This window comes from Salmo salar, chromosome ssa05 (genome assembly GCF_905237065.1).
Source record: "Salmo salar chromosome ssa05, Ssal_v3.1, whole genome shotgun sequence".
Lineage (NCBI taxonomy): Eukaryota > Metazoa > Chordata > Actinopteri > Salmoniformes > Salmonidae > Salmo > Salmo salar.
The window spans coordinates 30,211,408-30,237,598 of NC_059446.1; the positions used below are offsets into that span (position 1 = coordinate 30,211,408).

The 26,191-nt window shown below is 40.7% G+C and overlaps 1 protein-coding gene across 4 annotated transcripts; it reads left to right on the forward strand.

Moving 5' to 3' along the window:
- The first annotated feature begins 466 nt into the window (after positions 1 to 466).
- On the forward strand, positions 467 to 5,101 carry LOC106604584 (stonustoxin subunit beta-like). 4 transcript variants are annotated; one of them, XM_014199367.2, is made up of 5 exons: positions 498 to 621; positions 963 to 1,044; positions 2,030 to 2,168; positions 2,404 to 2,450; positions 3,347 to 5,101. In XM_014199367.2, exons 3-5 carry the CDS (start codon positions 2,035 to 2,037, stop codon positions 3,886 to 3,888), a joined length of 723 nt encoding a protein of 240 aa, XP_014054842.1. In that variant the 5' UTR covers positions 498 to 621; positions 963 to 1,044; positions 2,030 to 2,034; the 3' UTR covers positions 3,889 to 5,101. The 4 variants fall into 4 exon arrangements, with proteins under 4 accessions (XP_014054846.1, XP_014054842.1, XP_045573999.1 ...); XM_045718043.1 differs by having other exon boundaries at positions 500 to 621; positions 963 to 1,472; XM_014199370.2 differs by having other exon boundaries at positions 502 to 621; positions 963 to 1,076.
- The last annotated feature ends 21,090 nt before the right edge of the window (positions 5,102 to 26,191 follow it).

Genomic DNA, 26,191 nt, shown 5'->3' on the forward strand with positions numbered 1-26,191 from the left:
TTGTGGTTGAATCTGTGTTTGAAATTCACTGCTCGAATGAGGGGCCTTACAGATAATTGTATGTGTGGGGTACAGAGATGTGGTAGTCATTCAAAAATCATGTTAAACTCTATTATTGCACACAGAGTGAGTCCATGCAACTTATTATGTGACTTTTAAGCAAATGCTTACTCCTGAACTTATTTAGGCTTTCCATAACAAAGGGGTTGAATTCTTATTGACGCAAGACATTTCAGCTTTTCATTTTTTATGAATTTGTACAAACATAATTCCACTTTGACGTTATGGGGTATTGTGTGAAGCCAGGGACAAAATAACTACATTTAATCAATTTTAAATTCAGGCTGTAACACAACAAAATGTGGAAAAAAATCAAGGGGTGTGACTACTTTCTGAAGGCACTGCACATACTTCTACCCACATACACACAGCCACACCCATACAGATAATACCCAGAGCACACAGGAGGGAGGGAACCTCCAGTTACTGTATCCAAAGGTCAACTGTAGGTGGCCGCACCTAGGAAGAGGAGTCACGTCATTGAGGTGGTTCCCTAACAACATGTCTAAGATATTTTAGTCATCTAATGTGACATTCTGGGTGTAATATTCAGGCTACAAGGTAAGAACCCAACTAATGATGACAGTATAGTGAAATGTTGAAATACGTTTAGACTTTTACTCAGGTAGTATTTTACTGGGTGAATTTTAATTTTACTTGAGTAATTTTCTAGTAAGGTGTCTTTACTTCTACTCAAGTATAAAATGTGGTACTTTTCCCACCACTCGGATTAATAATGAAATGTATGTGATTCTAGTAATGGTTAGTACAACAATGGAGTTGAATAGACTTATATGTTGGGTTATGATGGGTTAGACAGCTGTACTAAGCTCATGAGACATACATTATATTCTTCAAGATCTTTATTTCAAATGACCAACTAAAAGCAGTAAATATTGCAGATTGTCACGTCTACTCCTTCTCCCTCCCTCCGGCACTCGACGTTGCCTGTCTACTAACCACCGATCCTGGCTCCATTGTTATGTACACCTGTTCCCCATCATTACACACACCTGGTCATCATTCCCTCCTTGATTACTCCTCCTTTATTTAGCCCTCAGTTGTCTTCAGTCATTAGGTGTTATTGTTTTCTCTCACGTTCAGTACCTGGCTCGTGTTTGTTCTACTGTATCGGTTCTTTATTAAATGCACCTTCTACACCTATTTCCTGACTCCCGGCGTATACGTTACACAGAACAGTTTCAGTAGACTGTGTAAAGGAGGAGTACTGGAATGAGCTGCCACAGTTACAATCAATCAGTCATTCATGTTCATTACAATATGACCTGGGTTTATTGATACGGACGGCGGTTGCAACACTCATTGACCTTGGATCAATGATAGACAGAATCCACAGCCACTGGAATAGCAGAAAACAACAGAACGATACAGTGGAAAATACGCAATATTCTGTAAATATAAATACACTCCCCTCCCTATCTATTTGTACAGTGAAGCTAAACGTTTTAATTTGTCTCTTGTGTGTCCAATAGAAATGAATGATAAATAATGTAATCTATGTATTGTATTAGGCACATCATAATCTGAAATACAACAAAAACAAACTGCAAACATTTGACTACTTTAATACACTATAAGGGAATTTGTCCAAATACTTATGACACCTTCAAATGGAGGGACTAGATACATAAAGTGCTTTCATTTCTAAATGGTAAACAGATATGTATGAAAAAGCACTCAAATAAAAGGTGACATCCTGTTCTGATCTCAAATCCAAAATCGTGGAGCATAGAGCCAAATTAAAAGTTTTAGCTTCACTGTCCAAATAAATCAAAAGTTTAGTGTATAATTTTAGTGACCCCCCCCCATGATGTAAGCATTGGCCAGCTTTTTATTGTTGGTTTTCTCTAATTGTTTTTCAATCAGTCACTTTGCACTACAACTGTTGTATTGTATGATCATTTTTGGTCTGTATATTTTTTTCTAAATGCTGGATATCTTTGTTTAGGTACAATGAGTCTCTCTGGGGGAAGAGACGAGGAGGAGGGGGCGACAGAGTTTAAGATTAGTCTCTCTGGGGGAAGAATGGAAGAAGAGGGGGCCACTACCTCTAAGATGAGTCTCTCTGGGGAACGTGACATTGACAGGTGGGAGGAAAGGTTGAGAGAGAGAGAGTGAGAGAGAGTGAGATAGAAAGATACTTCCTGTATGCTTGCTTGTGAGTATATCCATAACTTGAATTGTATGTTCTTGTATCAGTGATATGATATCATCATTACTCAACAGAAATGATTAGTGTGTGTGTGTGTGTGTGTGTGTGTGTGTGTGTGTGTGTGTGTGTGTGAGAGAGAGATATGGAATCATGGTGTTTTATTCCTACAGTGTGGACCATGGTGGAGAGTGCTGTTTGAAATCCGATCTTAAGAAATGTGAGTGTTGACTAGGGTTGCAAAGCCACCGGTAATTTATTCAGTAATTTTGGTAAATAACAGAACATCTATTGCAATCTATAGTAACTTTGGTAATTTATAATTAAATCACTTTAATGTTTATTCATATATAGTATTCATTGTTTATATCTGTGTCAATATTGTCCATGATTCTCTAGTGGCTAGACCAGGTTCAAGAGAAAATAGGCTACTTAATGAAAAAAGCATCTAATCAACAATGGCATTATCTTCAATGAACTTCCAACTATTGACTTTGTTCCCAATTCCCACCAGTTTGTCGCCAAAACATTTACAACAGCCATATTGACCTAGTAAAATAAATTACAAATGTGTAAAAAATATATAAAGGATATCTCATGCTGAAACTCTCATATTTAACACCAAGGGTATTCACTAACCCAATGATTTATTTTTAGGTTCATGTTTTACAGCTATGTCATTCTCTTTTTTTATCATCTTATTTGATGAATTTATATATTTTACATGTGATACGGCCACACAGAGGGCCAGAGATAATTCCAGAACACCTGATTGAACTAGTTGGTCCAGTCAGATTGAAACTCTCATTCTATTGAACCATAGATCCAAACCACCAACATCCCACTAAACAGAACTAGAATGATGCCGTCAACTCTGTAGCTGGCACTGTTGGTGAACTGCTTCCTGTAGCCTGATGTAGAATTAGGAACGGGAACAAACACTCTCTAATGTTGATTTAAGCGATAGAAGAAAAGTGTTCTGAAAGCAACGATTGGGCTCCAGTCCGATGTCTGACAATCACTGACGACACCATATGTAACTGGAGAACAGTAAACAGTTTTGGTTGGCTCTATTGATATAATATGATGTCATGTTGTCTTGGTCTCCCCCATCAGATGCCTCTGATCTCACACTGGACCCAAACACAGCATTCAGAGAGCTCTCTCTATCTGAGCAGAACAGGAAGGTGACAAAGGTGAGAGACGAGCAGCCGTATGCTGATCACCCAGAGAGATTTGACTTCTGCAGACAGGTGCTGTGTAGAGAGGGTCTGACTGGGCGCTGTTACTGGGAGGTAGAGTGGAGTGGGGAAGGGGCTGATATAGCAGTGACATATAAAGGAATAAACAGGATAGGTGATGGTAATGACTGTGATCTTGGATTCAATGTCAAGTCCTGGAGTGTGCACTGCTCTGATGATGGTTACAATGCCTGGCACAATGACGAGAGTATTGCCATACCTTTCCCCTCCTCCTCCCACTCAAACAGAGTAGGAGTGTATCTGGACTGGCCCGCTGGCACTCTGTCCTTCTACAGCGTCTCCTCTGACGCACTGATCCGCGTGCACACATTCCACTCCACATTCACTGAGCCCCTCTACCCAGGGTTTGGGATTTGGGCGACTGGCTCCTCAGTGATCCTGTGTCAGGTAGAATAGCCTCCTGTTTCCTGGAGAAACTTCAGGGAAGTCACACTCCAGTTCAAACACCTGTAAGCATGACAGAACACACACTTTCAGAATAAAGGGTATGGTTAGGGTACGATATTGTTCCCTGGGGTACAAATATCAACATACACCATTATGTACTTATGTACACATAGTAATCTAGTACAATGGTACATTTTTGTACCCAATATTTTCAATATAAAAGTACAATCATTGGATTCATTGAGTGAAAGTGTTGTACCAGTGGTCCATGTTTATGTTCATTTGAGTTTTGAAGTCTTTATAAAGACGTATATACATATGTAAGAGCATGTGACAATGAAGAGCTGTAAATAATATTATAGCGACATTAACCCAACATTGAGCCACCTTGTCAAGAGGTATGGACCTCTTGGCATGATGGGTATGGTGCTGGCTTAACAGTCACTGGACCTGGGTTCAAATCCTGGTCGGGGCTATCCCCTGAATTTATTACCTATGTGTCAGAAGGGGGATGGTGGAAAGTGTACATGTGAGAGACCTGGTATAGAAAATAGGTATATTTATTATAAATAATTTGGTGGGTGCTTATATTGTATTTGTCTTATACACATGTGGGAATTAGAAATGAGATGTTCTGCATATCACAATTCCTCCATCATCAACAGCAACCCTGGAGCAATTAGGGTTAAGTGCCTTGCTCAAGGGCCTTGTTGGCTTGGGGATTCGAACAAGCAACTTTTCCGTTACTTGCCCAACGCTCTAACCTCTAGGCTACAGTACCTGACACCAGCCTTTTTTTCAGACATCCCAGGTTTTGCCACTTAAAATGAACAAAAAGCTTTGTCACCGAGGTTGTACCTTAAAAAGGAACATTTGTACCTTTTTGGCTCTTTTACTGTGCGGACTGCAAGGGTACTATTATGTACCTATAACATAACTAATGAGTAATAACAGGATACCACTAGAGTGACAAGTGTTTCTACCCCTTTAAGTACAATACGGTACCTTTTTTTCTAAGAGTGCAGAGACATGTTTTTAAATCAATTATCTTTTTGATATTGTTTTAATTCCTTGGTGTTTGTAAATATTGCCATTGGTAGAACACATATTTGTCAAAATGTCCACACATCAATCCTTTATGCAATTTAAGTGATGAAAGAAGATGTTTTCATTTGCATTTACAAGAATATGGCTTTTCAATAAATGAAGTCCTTCCTGCCTACAGTGCCTACCTACCTACCTGTCTAACAATGGTTTAGACTATGATTGAAGTGTCTTGTCAGTGAATGTCATTTAGTATGAATATTTTTGATGATGCCTCTTGGCCAGGGCTCCACAGAGCAATAGATGATTTGAATGAACCAGGTATCCATCCAGCCTTTTTACACGAGTAAAGTACATGTTAGATAAAAAATGTCACGGCAGGCCAAATGGAAATAGCTAATTTATTGGTAAACTTTCCAAATGTCAACAAAAAAAATACTCTAGACAAGGTTGATTATTTTTGTGTCGGTAAAATTAGTTATGCGAGAAATGGTGATGGAAATGCCTTTATGCACAAATATTTATAGAATAATCATCGTATCGAAGTAAACTTTGAGTCACATGATGATATGGTGTGTTGTCCTCCGACTGGGACTCGGAAAGCATGCAGTTTACTAGGCTACAGATGAAATAAATGATGATGAACTTCACAGGGTGCGGAAGTGCACGGTGATAAGCTTGATGCTCTTTTCCAATAAATATCAAGTCTTATTCTGGAGACACGAAAATCGATGCTTGGCTGAAGTTTGACAAATAATCTTGCTCTTTTGTCCATAATAATCTGGTCATGTAGTAGTCTATACCTGCGCTATATCTGCGAGCTGTTGACTTGTGAACACGTGCCAAGACCAGAGGGGGCACATTCGCTATGTAGGGCAATTTTTTTGTTTGTTTGTGACATAACCATCAGTAGAGTTGAAAATGAAATGGAAACCCATTTAAATTGTGTTTTTATTCACTACATAGGAATTTAAACACAAAATGTATATTTATGCGTACTATGTCATCACGCACAGCCTTTTATCTGCAAGAAGTCAATTCGATGGAAACACATCAGGTGGGAAAATGTAAAAAAAAATTTTTATGCAGATCTGTCGCCAATTGGATGGAAACCTAGCTAGGGAAAGAAATGACTTTAGTCTACAATACAACCAGCTAGTGGACATTTGATTTACTCAACACTTTCTCAACTGCCTGGATACAGTTTGGTCCTATGTCTGAGCCATAGAAACATGACTGTGAAGTGAGCGGAATAAAAGGAGGCTAAACTTACTGATTTGGCCTTGTTTTCAAGATTGCTCATTAAGAAATGCAGCGGCCATGACTGAAGCCAAACGAGAGTTGTCTTGGGGTGTGGTTTGATGCGGATGTTTGTTGGGTGTGTTTTTGCCATTCAATCACAACACATAAGGGCACAGTAGTTGGTATAGTGACCACGAGGTAAGCTACGATAGCTTTGCTATGGAGAGAATTTTTGAAGTTGAGGTCTCTTCTCCCCTCCTGACTGACTCACAATCTCAAGATGGTCAGCTAATTCAGTTCTATGTGTAGGCTAAAGCCTGCACTGACCTTGTGTTTAGCCAAGCTGACAGTGACAGCAGCTAGCTAGCATAACTTGGGGATAGCTGCAGCTAGCTAGCCTATCTATTCTGAACAAAAATATAAACACAACATGCAACAATTTCAAAGATTTTACTGTGTGACAGTTCATATAAGGAAATCAGTCAATTTAAATAAATTCATTAGGGCCTAATCTATGGATTTCACATGACTGGGAATACATATATGCATATGCATATGAGGTGATGGCGTCGGATAACTGGCACAACAATGGGCCTCAGGATCACGTCATGGTATCTCTGTGCATTCAAATTGACATCAATTGTGTTCATTGTCCGTAGCTTATGCCTACCCATGCCATAACCCACACCACCACCATAGGGCACTCTGTTCACAACGTTGACATCAGCAAATCGCTCACCCACACAACACCATACACGTGGTCTGTGGTTGTGATGCCGGTTAGACGTACTGCCAAATTCTCTAAAATGACATTGGAGCCGGCTTAGGGTAGAGAAATGAACATTCAATTCTCTGGTAAGAGCTCTGGGGAACATTCTTGCAGTCAGCATGCCAATTGCACACTCCCTCAAAACATGAGACAGCTGTGGCATTGTGTTGTCTGACAAAACCGCACATTATAGAGTGGCCTTTAATTGTCCCCAGGACAAGGTGCACTGTGTAATGATCATGCCATTTAATCAGCTTCTTGATATGCCACACCTATCAGGTGGATGGATTATTTTGGAGAAGGAGAAATGCTTGCTAACAGGGATGTAAACAAAATTGTGCACAACATTTTAGAAAATAAGCATTGTGTGCCTATGGAACATTTTTGGGATCTTTTATGAAACATGGGACCAACACTTTCCATGTTGCGTTTTATATTCTTGTTCAGTGTAGCTAGCCGATATATCTCTGTCACAGTTATAGCAAGAACCAGTGTCTGGAATGTGTTTCATGACACTCGTTCTACAGCACCTTGCTACAAAAGTACCTTGCAACTTAGTTACAACATTTCTTCATGTCACGTAAAGACATGTTACCATGGAAACTAACTGTAAGTTCAATCCCCCGGTCTTCAGTCAGCTGAGCTGTCCTACAACACACTATTCTATAACTGGCTAGTTTTGTCTCGTCTGTCATTATGTCCGCGGTTATACTGTATCTATCCCAGAACTACTAATATCCCTACAGGTGTAGGCGACAGTACGTGTGGATGGGATTGTTCATCTTACAAAGACAAAACATTTTCTGCTATGAATATCATATTGTTGTGCTTATAAAGACAGTATGCCTACACTTTACCTAGCAAATGAAAATAAGATCAAATCAAATGTTATTTGTCACATACACATGGTTAGCAGATGTTAATGCGAGTGTAGCGAAATGCTTGTTGTGTGTAGAGTACAACTTCAGCTGTCTAACCAGGACTAGAATGGCTTTCGATTGTCTACTATCTAACTGCACACAGACATGCACAGCTCTCTGGGTGAGATTCTGTCTTCAAGTCTACAGTGGGTGATGAAGTCTCTTCCATCTATGTAATGTATTACTGGTTATGGACAGGTGCAGGAGGAAGCTATGCAATAGGTCAGCAGCCTACAGGGTATAATGAGGAGCGCAATTGCTAAACTTGTGTAGATGTTCTAAACAGTGTTAACTTGATAACTTTCAAATGTAACAGTTCCATGTAGAACTAGATGGTAATTTTCCGTGAAGAAAAATGTTGTGACTTGCTTCAACTCTGAAAGTATTTCCGTGGTAGTGGAAGAAGTTAAAAACGTTTTATGTGAAGTGCTGAAATATAAGAGAGTTAAACATGAAGTCTTGAAATATAACAGAGTTAAACATATAGAAATATCTGGTCTGATTACTTTGACAGACTCTATCAACTGTATTACTGTAGACTGTGGGCAGTTATATCATACATGTCATCACAAATAACTACACTAAGATTACTACACTTTTACTCATAAAGAATTAGAACAGTTTTAGGCTCGTTTTGGGAGAGAAATGTGATGGTGTATCTAGTGGAAGAAGTTTGTTTTTACATTTTTTTGTGGTAGTAGGAGTTTTTAAAAGTTTTACTTGAGCGAAGTAGCAAAATATTCTCAAAGTAGCTTTATTCTCATTTTACTTTTTAAGCCTTTAAGTGCACAAGGTGATGGCCAGCTCAGTCACATGTGGTGGGATCCAGTCACCTTAGTCACATATGGTGGGATCCAGTCACCTTAGTCACATATGGTGGGATCTAGTCACCTTAGTCACATATGGTGGGATCCAGTCACCTTAGTCACATATGGTGGGATCCAGTCACCTTAGTCACATATGGTGGGATCCAGTCACCTTAGTCACATGTGGTGGGATCCAGTCATCTTAGTCACATGTGGTGGGATCCAGTCACCTTAGTCACATATGGTGGGATCCAGTCACCTTAGTCACATATGGTGGGATCTAGTCACCTTAGTCACATATGGTGGGATCCAGTCACCTTAGTCACATATGGTGGGATCCAGTCACCTTAGTCACATATGGTGGGATCCAGTCACCTTAGTCACATATGGTGGGATCCAGTCGCCTTAGTCACATATGGTGGGATCCAGTCACATATGGTGGGATCCAGTCACCTTAGTCACATATGGTGGGATCCAGTCGCCGCAGGGCAAAGCTATATAGATTGTGTATGCGATGGTGTACGATCCAACGTTCCAGCGTTGAGGACTGGTGGGGCTGGCTGCTGGCCTGAGGAAGATATGGTCAACGCAGTTGGTCAGGTCCCCGACGTTGGTGTGAGTGGACCGATGCCTACCGGCCGAGTCTCTCCTGGAAAAGCTCTATAGAGTACAGAGGTCAGCCTTACTCAAGGGGGAGAAAACTTAAATATCTCCTTGTCTTCTGTACTCTATTATAACAGTTGGCATATTCTATAGTGGTAGCCTGAGTATAGTCATTTCTGATTGTAGCGTGGGGCAGTTAGATCAAATGTTTAAAGTAATAAGATTGATTGAGGAGTCTATGAAGTAATCAGACCAGATACTTTAACATATTTAAAGATGCAGTAAGTCATATCAGAAGCTAGCAGATTCATGGCTAAAGCCAGTGTGAGAAATTGGCTAACAAACATGTGTTAAATAAATACTGCGCTCTGAACCACAACTTCTTTGCAAGATTCATGATATTGTTAGACAAAGCAAGGAAAGTGAACTTCAAAAGTGAAGTAGTGTAATGATATGCGCTGAGAGTCGGGAAGCAAGTTCAAGGAGTGAATACATTTAATAAATAAATGAAACAAACACGTAACAAACAGCACACCGACATGGAACAGACACAGAAACAATGACAACTGGGGAAGAAACCAAAGGGAGTGACATAAAGGACAGGTAATCAAGGAGGTGATGGAGTCCAGGTGAGTGTCATTATGCGCGTAACGCTGGTGACAGGTGTGCGCCATAAACGAGCAGCCTGGTGACCTAGAGGCCGGAGAGGGAGCGCATGTGACAGTACCCCCCTCCCCGACGCCCGGCTCCAGCCGCAGGACGCCAACCAAGTTGATGATCCCGGGGATCAGGAGCGGACCGGTCACCTCTGCTAAGGCGCAGGAACCTGTCGATCCGGCTAAGGCACAGGAGCATGATGACCTAGAGCGCCGGAGAGAGAGCATACATGACAGTAGCCAATCCCTGGTGTGTTCGGCTCCAGCCGCAGGATGCCAACCACAGGGACGTTCCCGGGGATCCGGGGCGGGCAGGTCGCCTCCGCTGAGGCACAGAAACCTGATGAACCGGCTGAGAGCTGGCTGAGACCTCCCCCGTTGCCTCGGCTGAGGCCAAAGCCTGTTCATCCAGCTTTGGCATGGGAGCCTACAATCCGGCTGAGGCCTCCCAGGTAGCTCTGCTCCAACACTGGGACCCGACATCACCCCTCCAAAAACATTTTTTGTTTTTGTTTTAAACCTCCCTGATGCTTCCCTTTGTTGAGTTGTCATTCTGTAATGATGTGCGCTGAGAGTCAGGAAGCAAGTTCAGGGAGTGAATGCATTAAATAAATAAATGAGGTGGTGACAGGTGTGCATCATAAAAAGAGCAGCCTGGTGACCTAGATGCCGGAGAGGGAGCACACGTGACATGTAGTTTAATTGAAATTTGCAGCTGTTCTTGGTAAATAATGAATCCGCTAGCTTCTGATATGTCTTACTGGATCTTTAAATTTATGAAAATATCTGGTCTGATTACTTTGACAGATTATATCAACCTTATTACTTTGTAGTGTGGGGCAGATCACATATTTAATCAGATATTACTACACTCAGACTAACACCATAGAATATGTCAACTGTAATGTTTGAGTACAGAAGACAAGGAGACATTGGTGAAGTTTTAAATAAAATAAAAACATGTTTTTTTAATCATGAGTCTGGACGATAGCGGTATGTTCAGTCCTTTCTGGGCTGTAGGGGATAAGTGGCAAGACCGACCCAGTGGCCAGAGAAGGGTACCCCTTCCCCTGGAGCACCACTGTCACACAGTCAACAGAGCATAACATACATCTGACTTTCCTTATTTAAAATCCAAATGATTGATTTAGTTTACCATGAGCAGACCATCAAAATGTAATTCTGCTTTCAGATTAAGAACAACTTTAATGTCCTCAGAGAGGCGATTAATTTTGCAGCAGTCAAAAAACTGAAATGACATATAAAAAACAACAGCAAATAGCAAAGGATATTTACAAGCAGTAGGCAGGGTAAGTGCAATTCCATAAGTGCACGTGCTAAAGCTCAATTAATCCAACATTTTGCAGAATTGCGTTCGGCCTTTGTTGGCCTTTCTTAGAAATGGCGTCCATACACTGATCCCAGGACAGCTTGTTGTCAGTTGATGCTGAAACTAAAAAGGCTGTACCTCTCGATTGGTAGTAGATAATTCTGTTTTGATTTAAATAGCAGAGAAGTAGACCAAGATGTTTTACCCTCTTAAATAATTCTTACAATATTTAAAGGCTGTCGCATGCCACACTAACAATCTCTTTTTTTTTTTTTTTTTGCAATAACAAGTCATGATGCTTACCACACCAAAACCTGCAGTGGAATGTAATAGTCCAAAGCATACTTACACAGTGAGAAATAAAAAGGAACATATGCAATATCACAGGTAATATATTTTCCAGCTGGCTGGCGTTTATAGGTCCTTTTACTTGAGTGAATGTGATACACCACTAATACAATCTGCAACCTTACTGCCGGCTGTTCTGCACGATATTATCATGTGCACAACATGATGATTGGCACTATATAAAACACTATCATCCCAGGATGTGTGTAAGCAGAAAAACATGCCTACCCCAGCAGTTTGATCATTATTAGCCTGACTTAATCTTGGGAAGACATAATACCCACTACCTGCTTAGACTAGAGTACTGTCTAATTACATTAACTGTTAATGCAAGTTTTTTTGTGTGTTTTTATTTTTTTTGTCTTGGGGTAAGGTTGCACTTTAGTGAGTTACACTGGACATGATGAATGCGCATGGGAGCCAATGGTCAAGAGGTATTTATTTCATGGGCCTCTAGCCACACCGACACTCCTTTCAAATCTGGACGTGATATAGTGGCCAGGCTGGGCCCAGCCCCTGAGTGCATGGCGCTTCCCTTTGATATGTAGCAGACCAACAAGTGCAGGCGCCGTGAAGCTGTTATGGCTTGTCTGTCTTTTGTTCCGCCACTAAAGGCAGCCTGCGACATGTTGTCGAGAGCTGGTCAAAGGGTTGGTGAAGGTCATGAGAAGAGGCACGTGGCTCAAAATCAGATGTCACCATTGCTGAATGGTGGGATGGTGGTTATTGAGGGCCACAAAAAGTATGATTAACTAGATTCAGGGAAGGGCATATTTTTTTTCTTGAGCAGATGGTCAGGGGGCCGGAACATAATTTACAAATCATTTGTAGCCTGCAAATTGTGTGCAATAGTGTTTAACATGATTTTGGAATTAATGCCTCATCTCTGTACCCCACATATATAATTATCTGTAAGGTCCCTCAGCCGAGCAGTGAATTCCAAATGAAATCAAATAACATTTAAATGTCACATACAAATATTTAGCAGATTCATTTTTTAAATATATTTTTTTCAGATGTTATTGCGGGTGTAGCGAAATGTAGATGCAACCACAAAGACCAGGGAGGTTTTCTAATGCCTCACGAAGAAGGGCATGTATTGGTAGATGGGTAAAAAAAAGCAGACATTGAATATCCCTTTGAGTATGTGTCACGGCTGTTTGAAGGAGCGGACCAAAATGCAGCGTGTTCATAGTTCCACATACTTATTAAAAGTGAAACTGAATGCAATACACTGAAATACTTGAAAATACAAAAACAACAAACACAGAGAGGACAACACACTACTCAAAAGACAATAACCCACAAACCACAATGAGAAAAACCCCTACTTAAATATGATCTCTAATCAGAGGCAATGAGGATCAGCTGCCTCCAATTAGAGATCAACCCCAAACAATCCCAACATAGAAATAGACAAACTAGAACCTAAACATAGAAATACAAAACATAAATAAACCAAAAACACCCCCTGTCACGCCCTGCCCTACACTACTATAGAAAATGACATCTTACTAGGGTCAGGACGTGATAGTATGGTGAAGTTATTGATTACAGTTTGGATGGTGTATCAATACACCCAGTCACTACAGAGATACAGGCATCCTTCCTAACTCAATTGCCAGAGAGGAAGGAAACCGCTCAGGGATTTCACCAGGAGGCCAATCGTGTTTTTAAAACAGTTACAGAGTTTAATGGCTGTGATAGGAGAAAACTGAGGATGGATCAACAACTTTGTAGTTTCTCCACAATACTAACCTAAATGAAAGAATGAAAAGAAGGAAGACTGTACAGAATACAAATATTCCAAAACATGCATTCTGTTTCCAACAAAGCACTAAAGTAATACTGCAAAAGAATTGGCAAAGCTATTCACTTTTGTCCTGAATATAAAGTATTATTTTTGGGGCAGGTCCAATACAACAGGTTACTGAGTGCAACTCTCCATATTGTCAAGATAGTGGTGGTTGCATCATGTTATGGGTATGCTTGTCATCATTAAGTACTGGGGAGTTTTTCAGGATAAAAAAGAAACAGAATGGAGCTAAGCACAGGCAAAGTCCTAGAGGAAAACCTGGTTCAGTCTGCTTTCTACCAGACACTGGAAGAATAATTAACCATTCAGCAGGACAATAACCTAAAACACAAGGCCAAATCTACACTGGAGTTGCTAGCCAAGAAGACAGTTTCCAAGAATGTTTCTGAGTGGCTGAGTTACAGTTTTGAATACAGATCACTGCACCTGTACATAGCCCATCTGTAAATAGCCCATCCAACTACCTCATCCCCTTACTGTATATATTTATTTATTTATTTATTTTGCTCCTTTGCACCCCAGTATCTCTACTTGCACATTCATCTTCTGCACATCAATCACTCCAGTGTTTAATTGTATATTATAGTGTATTGTAATTACTTTGCCACCATGGCCTATTTATTGCCTTACCTCCCTTACCTACCTCATTTGCACACACTGTATATAGACTTTTCTACTGTATTATTGACTGTATGTTTGTTTATTCCATGTGTAACTCTGTGTTGTTGTATGTGTTGAACTGCTGTGCTTTATCTTGGCCAGGTTGCAGTTGTAAATGAGAACTTGTTCTCAGCTAACCTACCTGGTTAAATAAAGGTGAAAAAGGGTGTGATGGTGCTTTGCTGGTGACACTGTCTGTGATTTATTTATAATTCAAGGCACACTTAACCAGCATGGCTACCACAGCATTCTGCAGTGATACGTCATCCCACCTGGTTTGCGCCTAGTGGGAATATCAATTGTTTTTCAACAGAACAGTGACCCAACACACCTCCAGGCTGTGCAAGGGCTTTTTGACCAAGAAGGAGAGTGATGGAGTGCTGCATCAGATGACCTGGCCTCCACAATCACCCGACCTAAACCCAATTGAGATGGTTTGGGATGAGTTGGACCGCAGAGTGAAGGAAAAGCAGCCAACAAGTGTTCAGCATATGTGGTAACTCCTTCAAGACTGTTGGAAAAGCATTCCAGGTGAAGCTGGTTGAGAGAAAGCCAATAGTGTGCAAAGATGTCAAGGCAAAGGGTGGCCACTTTGAAGAATCAGAAATCTAAAATGTATTTTGATTTGTTTTACACTTTTGTTTTGTTATTTCATAGTTTTGATGTCTTCACTATTATTCTACAATGTAGAAAATAGAAATTTAAAAAAAGCCTTGAATGAGTAGGTGTGTCCAAACATTTGACTGGTACTGTATATATTGTTCTTCTTTTTGAGCTCAGAAAACTTAATTCGACCCGCGGCCGCCAGTTGGGGAACCATGCTTTACAATGTGTCTCTATGTAGTCACATGGCACAGTACTTACAGGCAGGGACATTGTATGTATACATACTTTTATTTTTTTGCACTTACCCTGAATGTGTACCACATACAGGCTTTTACCTATTCTAACTATTGGTGGTGGAAACAAAAAGCCATGGTTCTTTTACAATAATTACCAGATGGTAGAGCATATTTGTGTGAGCACAAAGGGAATTCCTGGCGATATGATATGAGGGCAATGCAGTGGCATCTGTTCCTTTGCTCTATTCTAAGGATCTACAGTAAACAGTTACCGTTATCCGATATCCAGAGCTTCTGAGCAAATATCTTTTAATATATTATTCATCATAATATTTATCATCTGTGGTCCAGTGTCGATTCTTACAGATCTTTGTTCCTTTGTACAATGTACACTGACTCCTCATAACAAAAACCCAAGAATGCTGCCGTCTCTAAAATTCTCAGAACGGTTCATTCTTTTCAAGCCATGACCTCTAGCTGCCGCCTCTGATCTTGGAGTGTGAAGTTACATGCCATTATCATATTATACGTACATTCTTACTCTTCCCCCTCTGAATATTGTAATCGCAAGGATCCAAGGAGTCTGTAAATGTTTGTATATCAATGTGGACAATCATCTCTGCCATTTCTATGCATTATAGTCTCTTTTAATCTCCCATTGTCTGTGAATACTATGCCTTGCATTGACTTTAGTGCACTGAATTGTACTGTGGAAATCTAGTTATTTAAATTCTGATTCATATATTTAACTTGTGGGGTCCTACAGGCTTGCTACAGATGGTGCTGCTTTTCATAATGACATTTGGTGAAACAGTGGATAGTTTAGATATGATACTGAGCTTACATTTAACCTGATATGGCAGCACATATGGCAGTTGAAAAGGAATTTATTTCCAGTCTGTTTTCAGCTATTCACCGATAGTGTCTCCGAGACAAATAGCATCCAGACACATTGTGCACGTTCAAGGTGTCATCATTCTTTTTGGTGTCATTTGTCAACCTGAATTCCAAACTTGTCTACACAAACAAATGTAACCAAACACCTTGAACTACATCACTATGGTAAGTAGCTCAAATAGCTTACCCACAGACAAGCAACTATCAAATGCATATGCACAAAGGCACACCTACAGTTTGACGGGTGTCATCTTGTGTCCAAGTCCTTGTATTCATTAGAATATGAGAGAATTCCAGCTAAAGGTCTTTATTCGGAACCAACTACTTTGTATTTTTTCAGATGTTCAGAGCTGCTCTCTATGTATTTGCACATGGTGGAATTGGGAGGGCGAAGTCACTCTCATTTTAATTATGCATATTTATGGACGGATCAATTAAAGGCACCTCTGGAGTTGAGCGGATGAAAGAGCTCTGACTAGCGAGATCCCATTTGCCTTTTAATTGGAATTCTGATTTAATTCTGATTGAATCCAAGTACTGTGCCATTACTTGTGACAGCCATCACAGAAATGTACCCTAATGGTTCTACAATATAAGCATCACAACAAGAAGAAGAGGACACAACATGCATGTATTATTCAAAGCCTTGTTTTTTATAGTGATGTGGAAAAAAGCTTCTAGATGCTTGGTCTACGTGAAAGCCCAAGTCACATGGATTTATCTCAAGATTACAGTGCCGATATTAGGACGGAGTCTGCCTTGTGTGAAAGATACACGAAGGCATCATTATGTTTCCTTACCTTAGTATGTACATGTTTTAATTGACATGTACAGTATACTCAACACTAGAAGGCACAGCTTAGTCGTCAAAGGAACGATCATACAAAATTGTACATAGCTTTTTAGAATTGTTCATTTTGCAATTAATTCTGCCACTTTCCAAAAGTGTGCTCACCAACAACTTATCAAGATTGGTTCACTTCGCATGAGAAAGATCAAAAATTGCATTTTGTGTTTGTATGCTGCATTAAGTCCTTGTAAAATGTACATGTCAATTCATATTTTCACGTTTACATGATATTCATCCTAATTGATTTTTCTGTCAACTTTGGGGACTGTTTCAGTCGATGTATTTAACAGGACAGACGTGTCTGTGGAAGACAGACTGATAATTACAGTTAGTCAACCACTGTCTGCTGACGTAGAGATGATGAGAGAGGACGGACGGCCTTTTATGTAAATAAAGACCAAGCTGAACATTCAGTCAGAAGAGGTCTCCCACCCAAACATGCCTCCCTTTTACATTTCGCTTTTAAAACATGTCATATCCAGCGTGAGATATTTTACATCAAAACCTTTTCAATAAAGCACATGAGGTAATAGTTTGCAATGTGCAGAGTCTCTTTTTACCCTTTTACAAGATAGACTTTAAAACATCTTGCTAAGGATGGCACTGGTTGAATAAGATAAACTGATGAAACGGAGTGAAGTGCTTGGCAGCTATGGCTTCATAGCCATTATAGCTAGCTGACATTCTGGCACTTTAGCCAGGTTTTAAAATAGTGCCACTTACATCAGTGGTCTGGGGAAGATAACTGTACAGTATGTAGGTGTAAAGAAATGAGGAAGGCATGCAGAGAATTAGACTTCTTCTACTGCCTTTGGCACCTTGTTTGTTCTTTGAAACCAGATATTGGTTTTTGTTCCTCCCCTCAAAGCAGTTATGCAGTTGGTTGAAGTGTTACGCAATATGGTACATGCGTTTTGTTCTCATTGTAGGCTAGCCACATCAATTAAGAAAGATCACAAAAAGTTATTGTGGTCATTCAGTGGACTATACTAACTTCAAGTAATAATCTTTTCACAGAACCTAAATCAGTTTGATCAATTAGTATGGCTGACGAAAGAAGGGTCCTTCATGAATGGGTTAATTCATTTGTGATGTTTTAGTCGATTGTGTGGATTCTGCATGATATTTCAGAAAATCTCAATGTTCATATAAAAAAAATCATAGTTATCATAATGTACTCTTCATTCGCTATTTCCAATTTTCCAATTAATAAGCTTTATAATAATGGAAATAAGGAAGATGGCCATCCACATAGCAACAGACATGGCAACCACACACACAGCTGTACTATATTTAAATGACAAAAATGTTTTAAAAAATTAATTTTAAAATGTGTACCTACAGTGTAATTACAATGTACTGGCCTATGTAACTACCATGTAAAGACATACGATTCAGGGACATTTCATGTAAAGTTGGACCCTGTCTTGTTTCGAAGGGAGGCTACTTTATGTTTATTGTTGTGAAAACATGCTGTGCTAGCTCTGTGCTGCTGTCTAGCAGTAACAAAATCAGCTACTGTAAACACCACACCCCCCCAGAACTCTACTCAAATGGTTTACGAATGTGGATCTCAGCATTAGACCTAAAACAGCAGCTCATTCAAATGGGTTGGGGATGCAGTAGTCTTGATAATGAGGAGTTGTGTAAACAAACTGAGGCTGGGTTAAGAAGCTTAACCCTTCACAGCGCAGTACGGTGTCCATTATGGGACAACCTCAGCCTCAATGCTCATGCCTCACTCATGACGATTGACTCAAGGAGGGGTAACATTTAAGACAAGGAGGGTGAGGCTTGAGGCTGAGTATCCTAAAATGGACACCGTAGTAGGGTGTTTCCTGACTTCACATCACATCACTTACCTCCTCCTCCTTCATCCTTCATGCTTCAGTAGGAATCTAATCTTCATCCCAAGGAAATCCCCAGATTCACTGAGGCAACAAAGAAGCAAATTCCCTCAATTGCTTCGGGACCACATAATTATATGAATAACAAGGAGAAATGATAATAGCATGATTGACGTTTAATCGGTCCAAAATAATATTAATATACCGGGTTGATATACAGGGTTGATAATCCAACTCCAGTCATTTACTCCATGCAAGAGTAAATCACATGTTAATGAACTCAAGGAGGTCTGGTTGTACTTCTTAGGTTGTAGTCAGAATGTGGGATAAAATGACATGAATTCTACTTGTTTTGTGTTTATGTGCCTTGAAACCACTGAGTCTAACTTCCACCAATAGGAACAATGCACATTTTTAAAGCATACAGCCAAAACATCACTTGTTAGAATGCACTAGAAGAGGGGATAACAGTGAACCACTAAACTGTTTGATGACCATATTTCTATATAATGCTTTTACAACACAATGACAAGAACACACTAACTATACCAACATGTCAAGTTGAAGATATCTTTCTTTCTCTTACTCGCCCCCCCCCTCGTCTTTCTCTCTCCGTTTGTCAGGCAGCATGCATTCCAACATGGAAATTAGAAAACAAGATTAGAAAACAATGTATATAAATCCTCCCGTGTTCACTCACTGTTTACATTTTTCCAGGAAGGCACACTGAGCCTCGTCTCCATGGAAACTGCCAGTAGCCAATGGTGGGTCTCTTGGCCTGATCATGTGACATGATGCCTGTTGAGAGACATATTGAAGTTGGCAGTCAGGCTGTGTGCTGACTATGTTTTATTGAAAGGAAAATAAGAACCATTGAAACGGAAAAGCTCCTTATACTGCATAAATGACAATTTTGTCAATCTCAAAGCTCAACCTCTAACCCATTATATTAGTGATGATTGTTTTTTCCACACCTCACAGCATGTTTTGAGGGTGGGCAGGCTACTGTGTGTTGTTTTTCCCCCCTTAGGAAAACCTGCCCGTTTCTATCACCATTAGTTCATAAGCAACACACACACACACACACACACAATCCCTCAGACAATGTGCCATTCCCTGTTCCCTGGGACTCTAGGAACAGTCTGTCAACCTTGATCACAGTCAATGGCTCTAATAGTTATTAGTTTGAGTCTGTTAGATGGGGAAACATGTTCTTCTCTTTCCCACTTCAGATGACACTTCTAGTCTCTGGCACATCAGGCACATTCTCCTCAATCACATCCATTTTAAGTAAGCGGATTCAAGATGCGATGAAGATGTTTAATTCCCAAATTGCAATTTTTACAAAGGCAGCAGAAAAATACAAAGTCCTACAGAGTTGACTGAATTGAAATGAAATTGCACCTTGCCATTGCTATGATGTAGTGTTGAGCAGCATCAAAACAGCTTTTACCCCTTCAGACAAGGTATTGGGACGTTAAGCCTTCATTCCCCTGTGATAGTGTGTCACGTCACCATGGTCTCATCTCCTCCGACTGAGCGCTGTCAAGATCCAGGGTAAGCCTTACTTTTTCACTCTAAGTTCATGATCTAGCCAGCAGCCTCTTTCCTCTCCTATTTTTTTTAAAGTATCAATAATGACTGCCTAATTACATTTAGATACAAGCTCTCACAGCTAACAGACAGTCAATCAATTTCCAGCTCCTCTTTTTCCCAATCATTGAACATGTTAATCTAGCCAGGCTAAGGCAATTTGATTTAATGCTGTCGTAATGCTATAATAAAAGTTTAATAGAATATGTAAGCATGGAAATCTGGTTGAAGGAGTTATTAAAGTGGGCCATATTAATGCAAAGCCACAGTATGTGATCTGTGAGTCATGACAAAGCAGGTACACTTATCAGCCAACAGATGGCAGAGAGAAGCAGATTAGCCTGGGTGTTGTGAGTGTGCGCTTCTAAGCTCCATTAACTTAGTGCACATCCATCCAGAGCCTATATAAGAGGCAGGCCTATACACCACCACCATCCATCCAGAGCCTATATAAGAGGCAGGCCTATAGACTTCCTCTCCCTGGGCAGCCCACACTGAAGCCTTTCAAGCCTACACCCTATCAGGCCTTATTCATCAGGGCACATCAAAAAGCAACTTAAGATGCTCTATCCCCCCTGATTTGCCAGGCACTCTCAATACGATTCTGCTCCACCTCAGGAAACAGGCACCCCCTCAGATTCAGGAGCCCATTTAATCAATGAGAGAGATTACAGTACTTCGGGAGCCTGCTGGCGCTGAGTTGAGATAGACGTCTTTGGTCTGAATGCAGGGGCCTGCTTCCCCGTTCCACACAGGTCTGAAAAAAAAACATGGTGCTTTATGATTGATAGGGAGATAGAATGTGTTATTGTGAAAAGGTTACTGGATCTGTGGGAACACTGCTGTAGGAGAGGTCTGCATACAAGGGCGGGACCCGAGTGACATCCTGTAATGGTTCAATCGCAAAGTTTGAGAAAGTCTTTAAGTATTTGTCTACCGATTGATTGTACACCGTCTATGTCATTGTCATTTTTCTCTCTACCTTAACGTGTGCGTTAGATAAGCTGTTGCTGGTGGTGCAAAAAAACAATATGACCGAATCCAAGGCTTTCAAAGCATTGCAATTGTGGAGCATAGAAGGCTTCAGTTCTGTCTCTGTGTTACTTTGCCTCTATAGAAGCACCCTGTTGACTACCATTTCAGACTTCTCAGCAAGTTGCAAAACACACTTTGAAATGTAGGCACGACTTCATTTCTCAAATAAATGTTTCAGCACCAGTTGATGTTTTAAATATTCACACCCATACGTGGTAAACAGATTAGTCATCCACTGTGTGTTCCAGGTTTACCAAGCCAATGTTTACAATACTGATATGTTTAAGCAGCTGCTTTCCTGAACTCAGAAAATCTGTCCAACAAATCTCCTATTGGCATTTAGAACTGCTCAACTCTTGTTTTCATATGCTTATGAATAAGAAATGCTAAAACACAGACCGCCTTTCTCCAATATGTTTTTCTTAGAATCAGAATTTGTAACGTCAGTGAATCTATGAGTGGCATGCAGAATAATCTGTAAAGTAATGATACCCAAATACATAATCCCAAACCCTGAGTGACAATCATTCAAGAATTATTATTGGTCATTTAGGCTGATTTACGTCGACAGATTTGTCTTGGAGCGCGGATCTGAAGAGAGCCTCGGGAGGGGCTTCGGCAGGTCAGAAAAACAGCCGAGCAGCGAGCAAAAAGGAGGCATTGTGTAAGCAGTCAGGTATGAGCTGTACAATTACATGAATGTGCATTTTATCATGGAGCCAGGAGCTAGGTCCGGGGCACAATCCTCCGGCTGTTACTGGGGTAGGTTTTCTTTGGCGTTGGCCGCTCACTTGAGCTTTGAGCGCTGAGTCAAAGGCATCATAGAGCAGCACCAGCAGGCCCAGGCTTCCGCTCCCTCCTCTCCTCACCCTGCCTGCTGCCCTTGGAGAGGAAGACGGAGACCAGCTCCCCACAGCATACACACACCACAATGACTCTTTGCATTTTTATGGGGCGTTTATTTTCTCTGGCGGGGAAAGAAATGAGACGGACGTTTGATTTAGGTGATTCAATTTGTTTTGAATCCCTCCATGCACAATGTCACAGATACTGTGCAGTGCTTAAAAAAATAAATGACAGGCAGTTTAAAATCTGAAGTTTAAGTTGCCAATCAATGGCGTTAAAGGCCTAAGCACTTAAAATGGAAGGAAGAGGAGTGTAATACCTGTTTCCCATTAAAGAGAAAGTTTGATGATTGTGAAAGCAGGTGCATTACTTTGTTGTTAAAGTAATACTCTTTTGGTATTTTTTCATTAGTCCACTAATACATTAGTCCTAATACATTACTCCACTAATACATTCCCAAAATGTTTTGCATGTCAGCAAGGAAGTTTCCACGATATAGGACTTTCAAAAAACTAATTGTAACTTGCCACATCATCATGATGATGCAACAATTAGCTTTTTGAAAGTCCTATATCTTGAAAACTTGATTGCTGACATGCAAAACATTTTGGGACAGTATCAACAGTGGACTACTGAAAAAAAAGATGGTTTTGGAGTGGATTATTCCTTTAAGATTTTGAGCGCTTTCACCTTTCAGTATGACAAATTATCTCAAATTCTTTGTGCTCATAAGGGACACTTGCTAAATGTTTCCTCACTCTATGAATGCTTGCTTGTTATTATTTAGTTATTCATTTTGTGGTAACCCAGGAGCAATTTCCTCTCTATAATGGCAGGTGGGTATACAGTTGGATTATATTTCTTGACTATTGCATCTCTCTCTCTGCCTCAATCGATCTATCCATCCTTGTTGTGACAACAGTAAGGGACTTGTTGTGTGGTGTCATTTGCCCTAACACTGTAACGCTTGCCTTCATCTGGGAATTAAATATTGTCCACTGACTGCATGATTGAATGGCTCGCTGTGTTACACCGAAAGTGTTGGCCATAAATATTTCACCAAGAAAATTGCTTTGTGCAATAAATCCATCATCCATGCTGTGACATGTCGCGGGGCGAGACCCCGCGACAGGGCCGTTACTCTCCGTTTCACCTCGTGAGCTACTGCAATTAACCAGGCTCTCATACATCATTCGCTGGTCATTTACAAAGTCATCGGCTTCCTTCCTGCTTTCATTACAATCATATATACACACACACCAAGTTCACACTTCAGAGTCGTTGAGGGAAGCGAGTGAATTGTTTGTTATCGGCAAGGGGGTTTCCTCCTGCGTTCTCCAGGGCCACTTCTCCAGTGAATAGGGTTGTAGCTCTACATGTCCCTGGATGACATCTCCATTGTGTTGTGAAAACACTTATGCAGCATGATGTAGAGGAAATTCCACATGCCTAGGGAAGGTGACAGTTGGGTTTACAGTATATCACTATGGTTACAACTAGGTATAGCCACCAGGTTCTGTGTTTTGACACAATGCATGTGAGAAGAAAAAGCTCTCTGTGACAGTTTGTTTACATTGACATATCCTGAGAGCATGAACGGTAATCTTTAATATTCACAATAGGCAGAATCTGGCAGAAGTTAGCTCACCTGGTAAAGCACGTTCCAATACATTTTGGTGTTAGTTAATGTATGTTTTGATATCAGTGTATCAGTCAAGAAGAACTGAAAAAACCTGCTCAGGATTTATTTTGATTTTGACCAAATCAGGAGATCCTTTGGCATACTGGCTTATGTTGATATCATACAGGCTGGGTAGCAGGGGTAATGTAAAGATATTGACTGAGACAAACAACATGGATCCAGTGGTTTACGACCTGCAGTATATCTCTACCCAGCAAATGGCACACTGCTTCATATCTGCCCTGCACATTACTTACACCTATTTTTATTAGGGCAGCTTTGACACGTGGGGCTGGTGATCGATGGGAGCTCTTTTTCACGAGGCTCTATGGGGTATCCAAAGTAGGCCACAAGCTTGGGTTTGGCAGACAAACAAGAGGACACAGAAGGGATCAGGTTTACTGCCTTTATTCTCAATTAGAAGCAGAAAACGCTAAAGTAGAAGGCTAGATTAGAGTAGACAGTTTGTCATAAGGCTGGTGGGAAGGAGGATGTATTATGAGGTCCTAGGGGTGAGGTGCTACATTGTTTGATGTCACCCAAGCCAAAGTACGAAGGCAAATAAAAGTCTTATTACGGTAATTGGGTTGACCTGCGAGCCAACATTTATCCAATTATTTCCATTTTTAATCACATGCAAGTAAATCCCTACAACTGCAATCCAAAATGCTATTCAGTCATGACTGGAATAATGAATTCATTGTAGAAAAAACTAGGGGATATTTGAACAATAGCAAATATACCATTTCTGTTTACATACTTAGTCTGCCATTGCCAACATGCTAGCTTAGGGCTCCCGAGCGGTCTAAGGCACTGTATATCAGTGCAAGAGGTAACACTACAGTCCGTGGTTCATATCCAAGCTGAATCACATCCGGGCATGATTGGGAGTCGCATAGGGCACAATTGGCCCAGCATTGTCCGGGGTAGGCCATCATTAAAAATAAGAATTTGTTCTTAACTGACTTGCCTAGTTAAATAAAGTTTCAATTTAAAAATATATAAATACCAGAAACGACTTCACTCGGCAAAACAAATGTACACTCTGAAAAAACAGAAAGTGTGAAGGTATAAAAGGACTCATTTAAAATTCACCTGGCAAATGTGGGATGAAATAAATGCGAAACTCAGGATTTAAGTCTCCGAGCCGGATGGACATTGCGTTAGGTGAAATGTCATGGCCTGAAATCCAGGAGAGATGCATCCTGGGATTTGCAAATGTATTCTGTTTGAGGCAGATGCTGGTGAATATGTATGTTCTCCGAAGTAACGGCTGTTGTCCCTCTCATGATGCGGCTCACCTGGCCATAGCAACACGCAGAGACAACAAAGGAAGCCATTTGTGAGAAGTTGACAGGTAGGGTAAACAAGGCTTAGTTATTGCATAGTGTGAAAGTGTGAAATTCGACATTTAGTGGTGCCATATGAAATGAAGAAAAGCTATAACAAAACATATTTACGTGGCAGACAAAAAGATAAGGTCTAATATTGGACCTTGCATGTGTGGAATATGACCTTGTTGGAACGGGTTGAATACTGAACACTTCATCCACATGAGACTGGAATTCCTGAAGGATTCTAAGATATTGGATGTCTCTATGTCTGGGGTTTGCACTGTTCAGAAAGGTTATGAGATCACGTCTTGGAAGGTATTAAGTCATAACCCCATTTTATTTCAAATTACATTTCTTTCCTCTTCAACTCGATGTCTTCCACAGTGGCAGCACATCAAAACTAACCACTGAACCTTTTGTACCTCCAACACCAATCAGACCTACAGAAAATTAACAGAGATACAGTAGTACTATCCAATCATTAAACCAACGATTAAATATCGCTCTCGGATATGAAAAACAAACACCAAACATCTCATTCAGCCCAACTGCAGCTTGTAAATATGCATTGAACACATTCTCTTCAGAATCTCACTTGTTGTAGGCAGTGTTATTGGTGCTTTGTTTTGGCTGCATACTCAAGCTCTGCCCTGCGTCGCTGCTCTGCGTCGCTGCCCTGCGTCGCTGCCCTGTGTCGCTGCCCTGCGTCGCTGCTCTGTGTCGCTGCCCTGTGTCGCTGCTCTGTAGAAGTTGCATAGCTGGGAACAAAAAGCTATTTAATGCTCAGCCAGCACTTTATCACTCCTGAAAATCCTCAGCTAGGAGAATGTCACTAATACCGCAATGCGTTCCCTCAGTGGAGTAGCGCTAGCGGCCTTGCTTTTCATGGGCTTTCTGTGAAGGTCCTGTGAAGCCCACTAAAGGCATGGGCTTTCTGTGAAGGTCCTGTGAAGCCCACTAAAGGCATGGGCTTTCTGTGAATGTCCTGTGAAGCCCACTAAATGCATTGGCTTTCTGTGAAGATCCTGTGAAGACCTACAGGACATCCTGAACAAAGAGTCACCAGCTTCTACACTAGGGATTGTAGAGGATGGAAATCCTTTTGGATGAGACTATCACATTGGCTTCTGGATCCAAAGCTTCTAGTGTGTCTGAATGAAATGACAGAAAATGACTAAGATATTTTTATCTAC

Bases quoted from the DNA above. Each gene is read 5' to 3' on its own strand.
- LOC106604584 (XM_014199370.2), top strand. From the start codon at position 1,043: ATGTACACCTGTTCCCCATCATTACACACACCTG. The intron at 2,169-2,403 runs GTGGGAGGAAAG...TTATTCCTACAG, and splicing joins GGGGAACGTGACATTGACAG to TGTGGACCATGGTGGAGAGT. The intron at 2,451-3,346 runs GTGAGTGTTGAC...CTCCCCCATCAG, and splicing joins GAAATCCGATCTTAAGAAAT to ATGCCTCTGATCTCACACTG.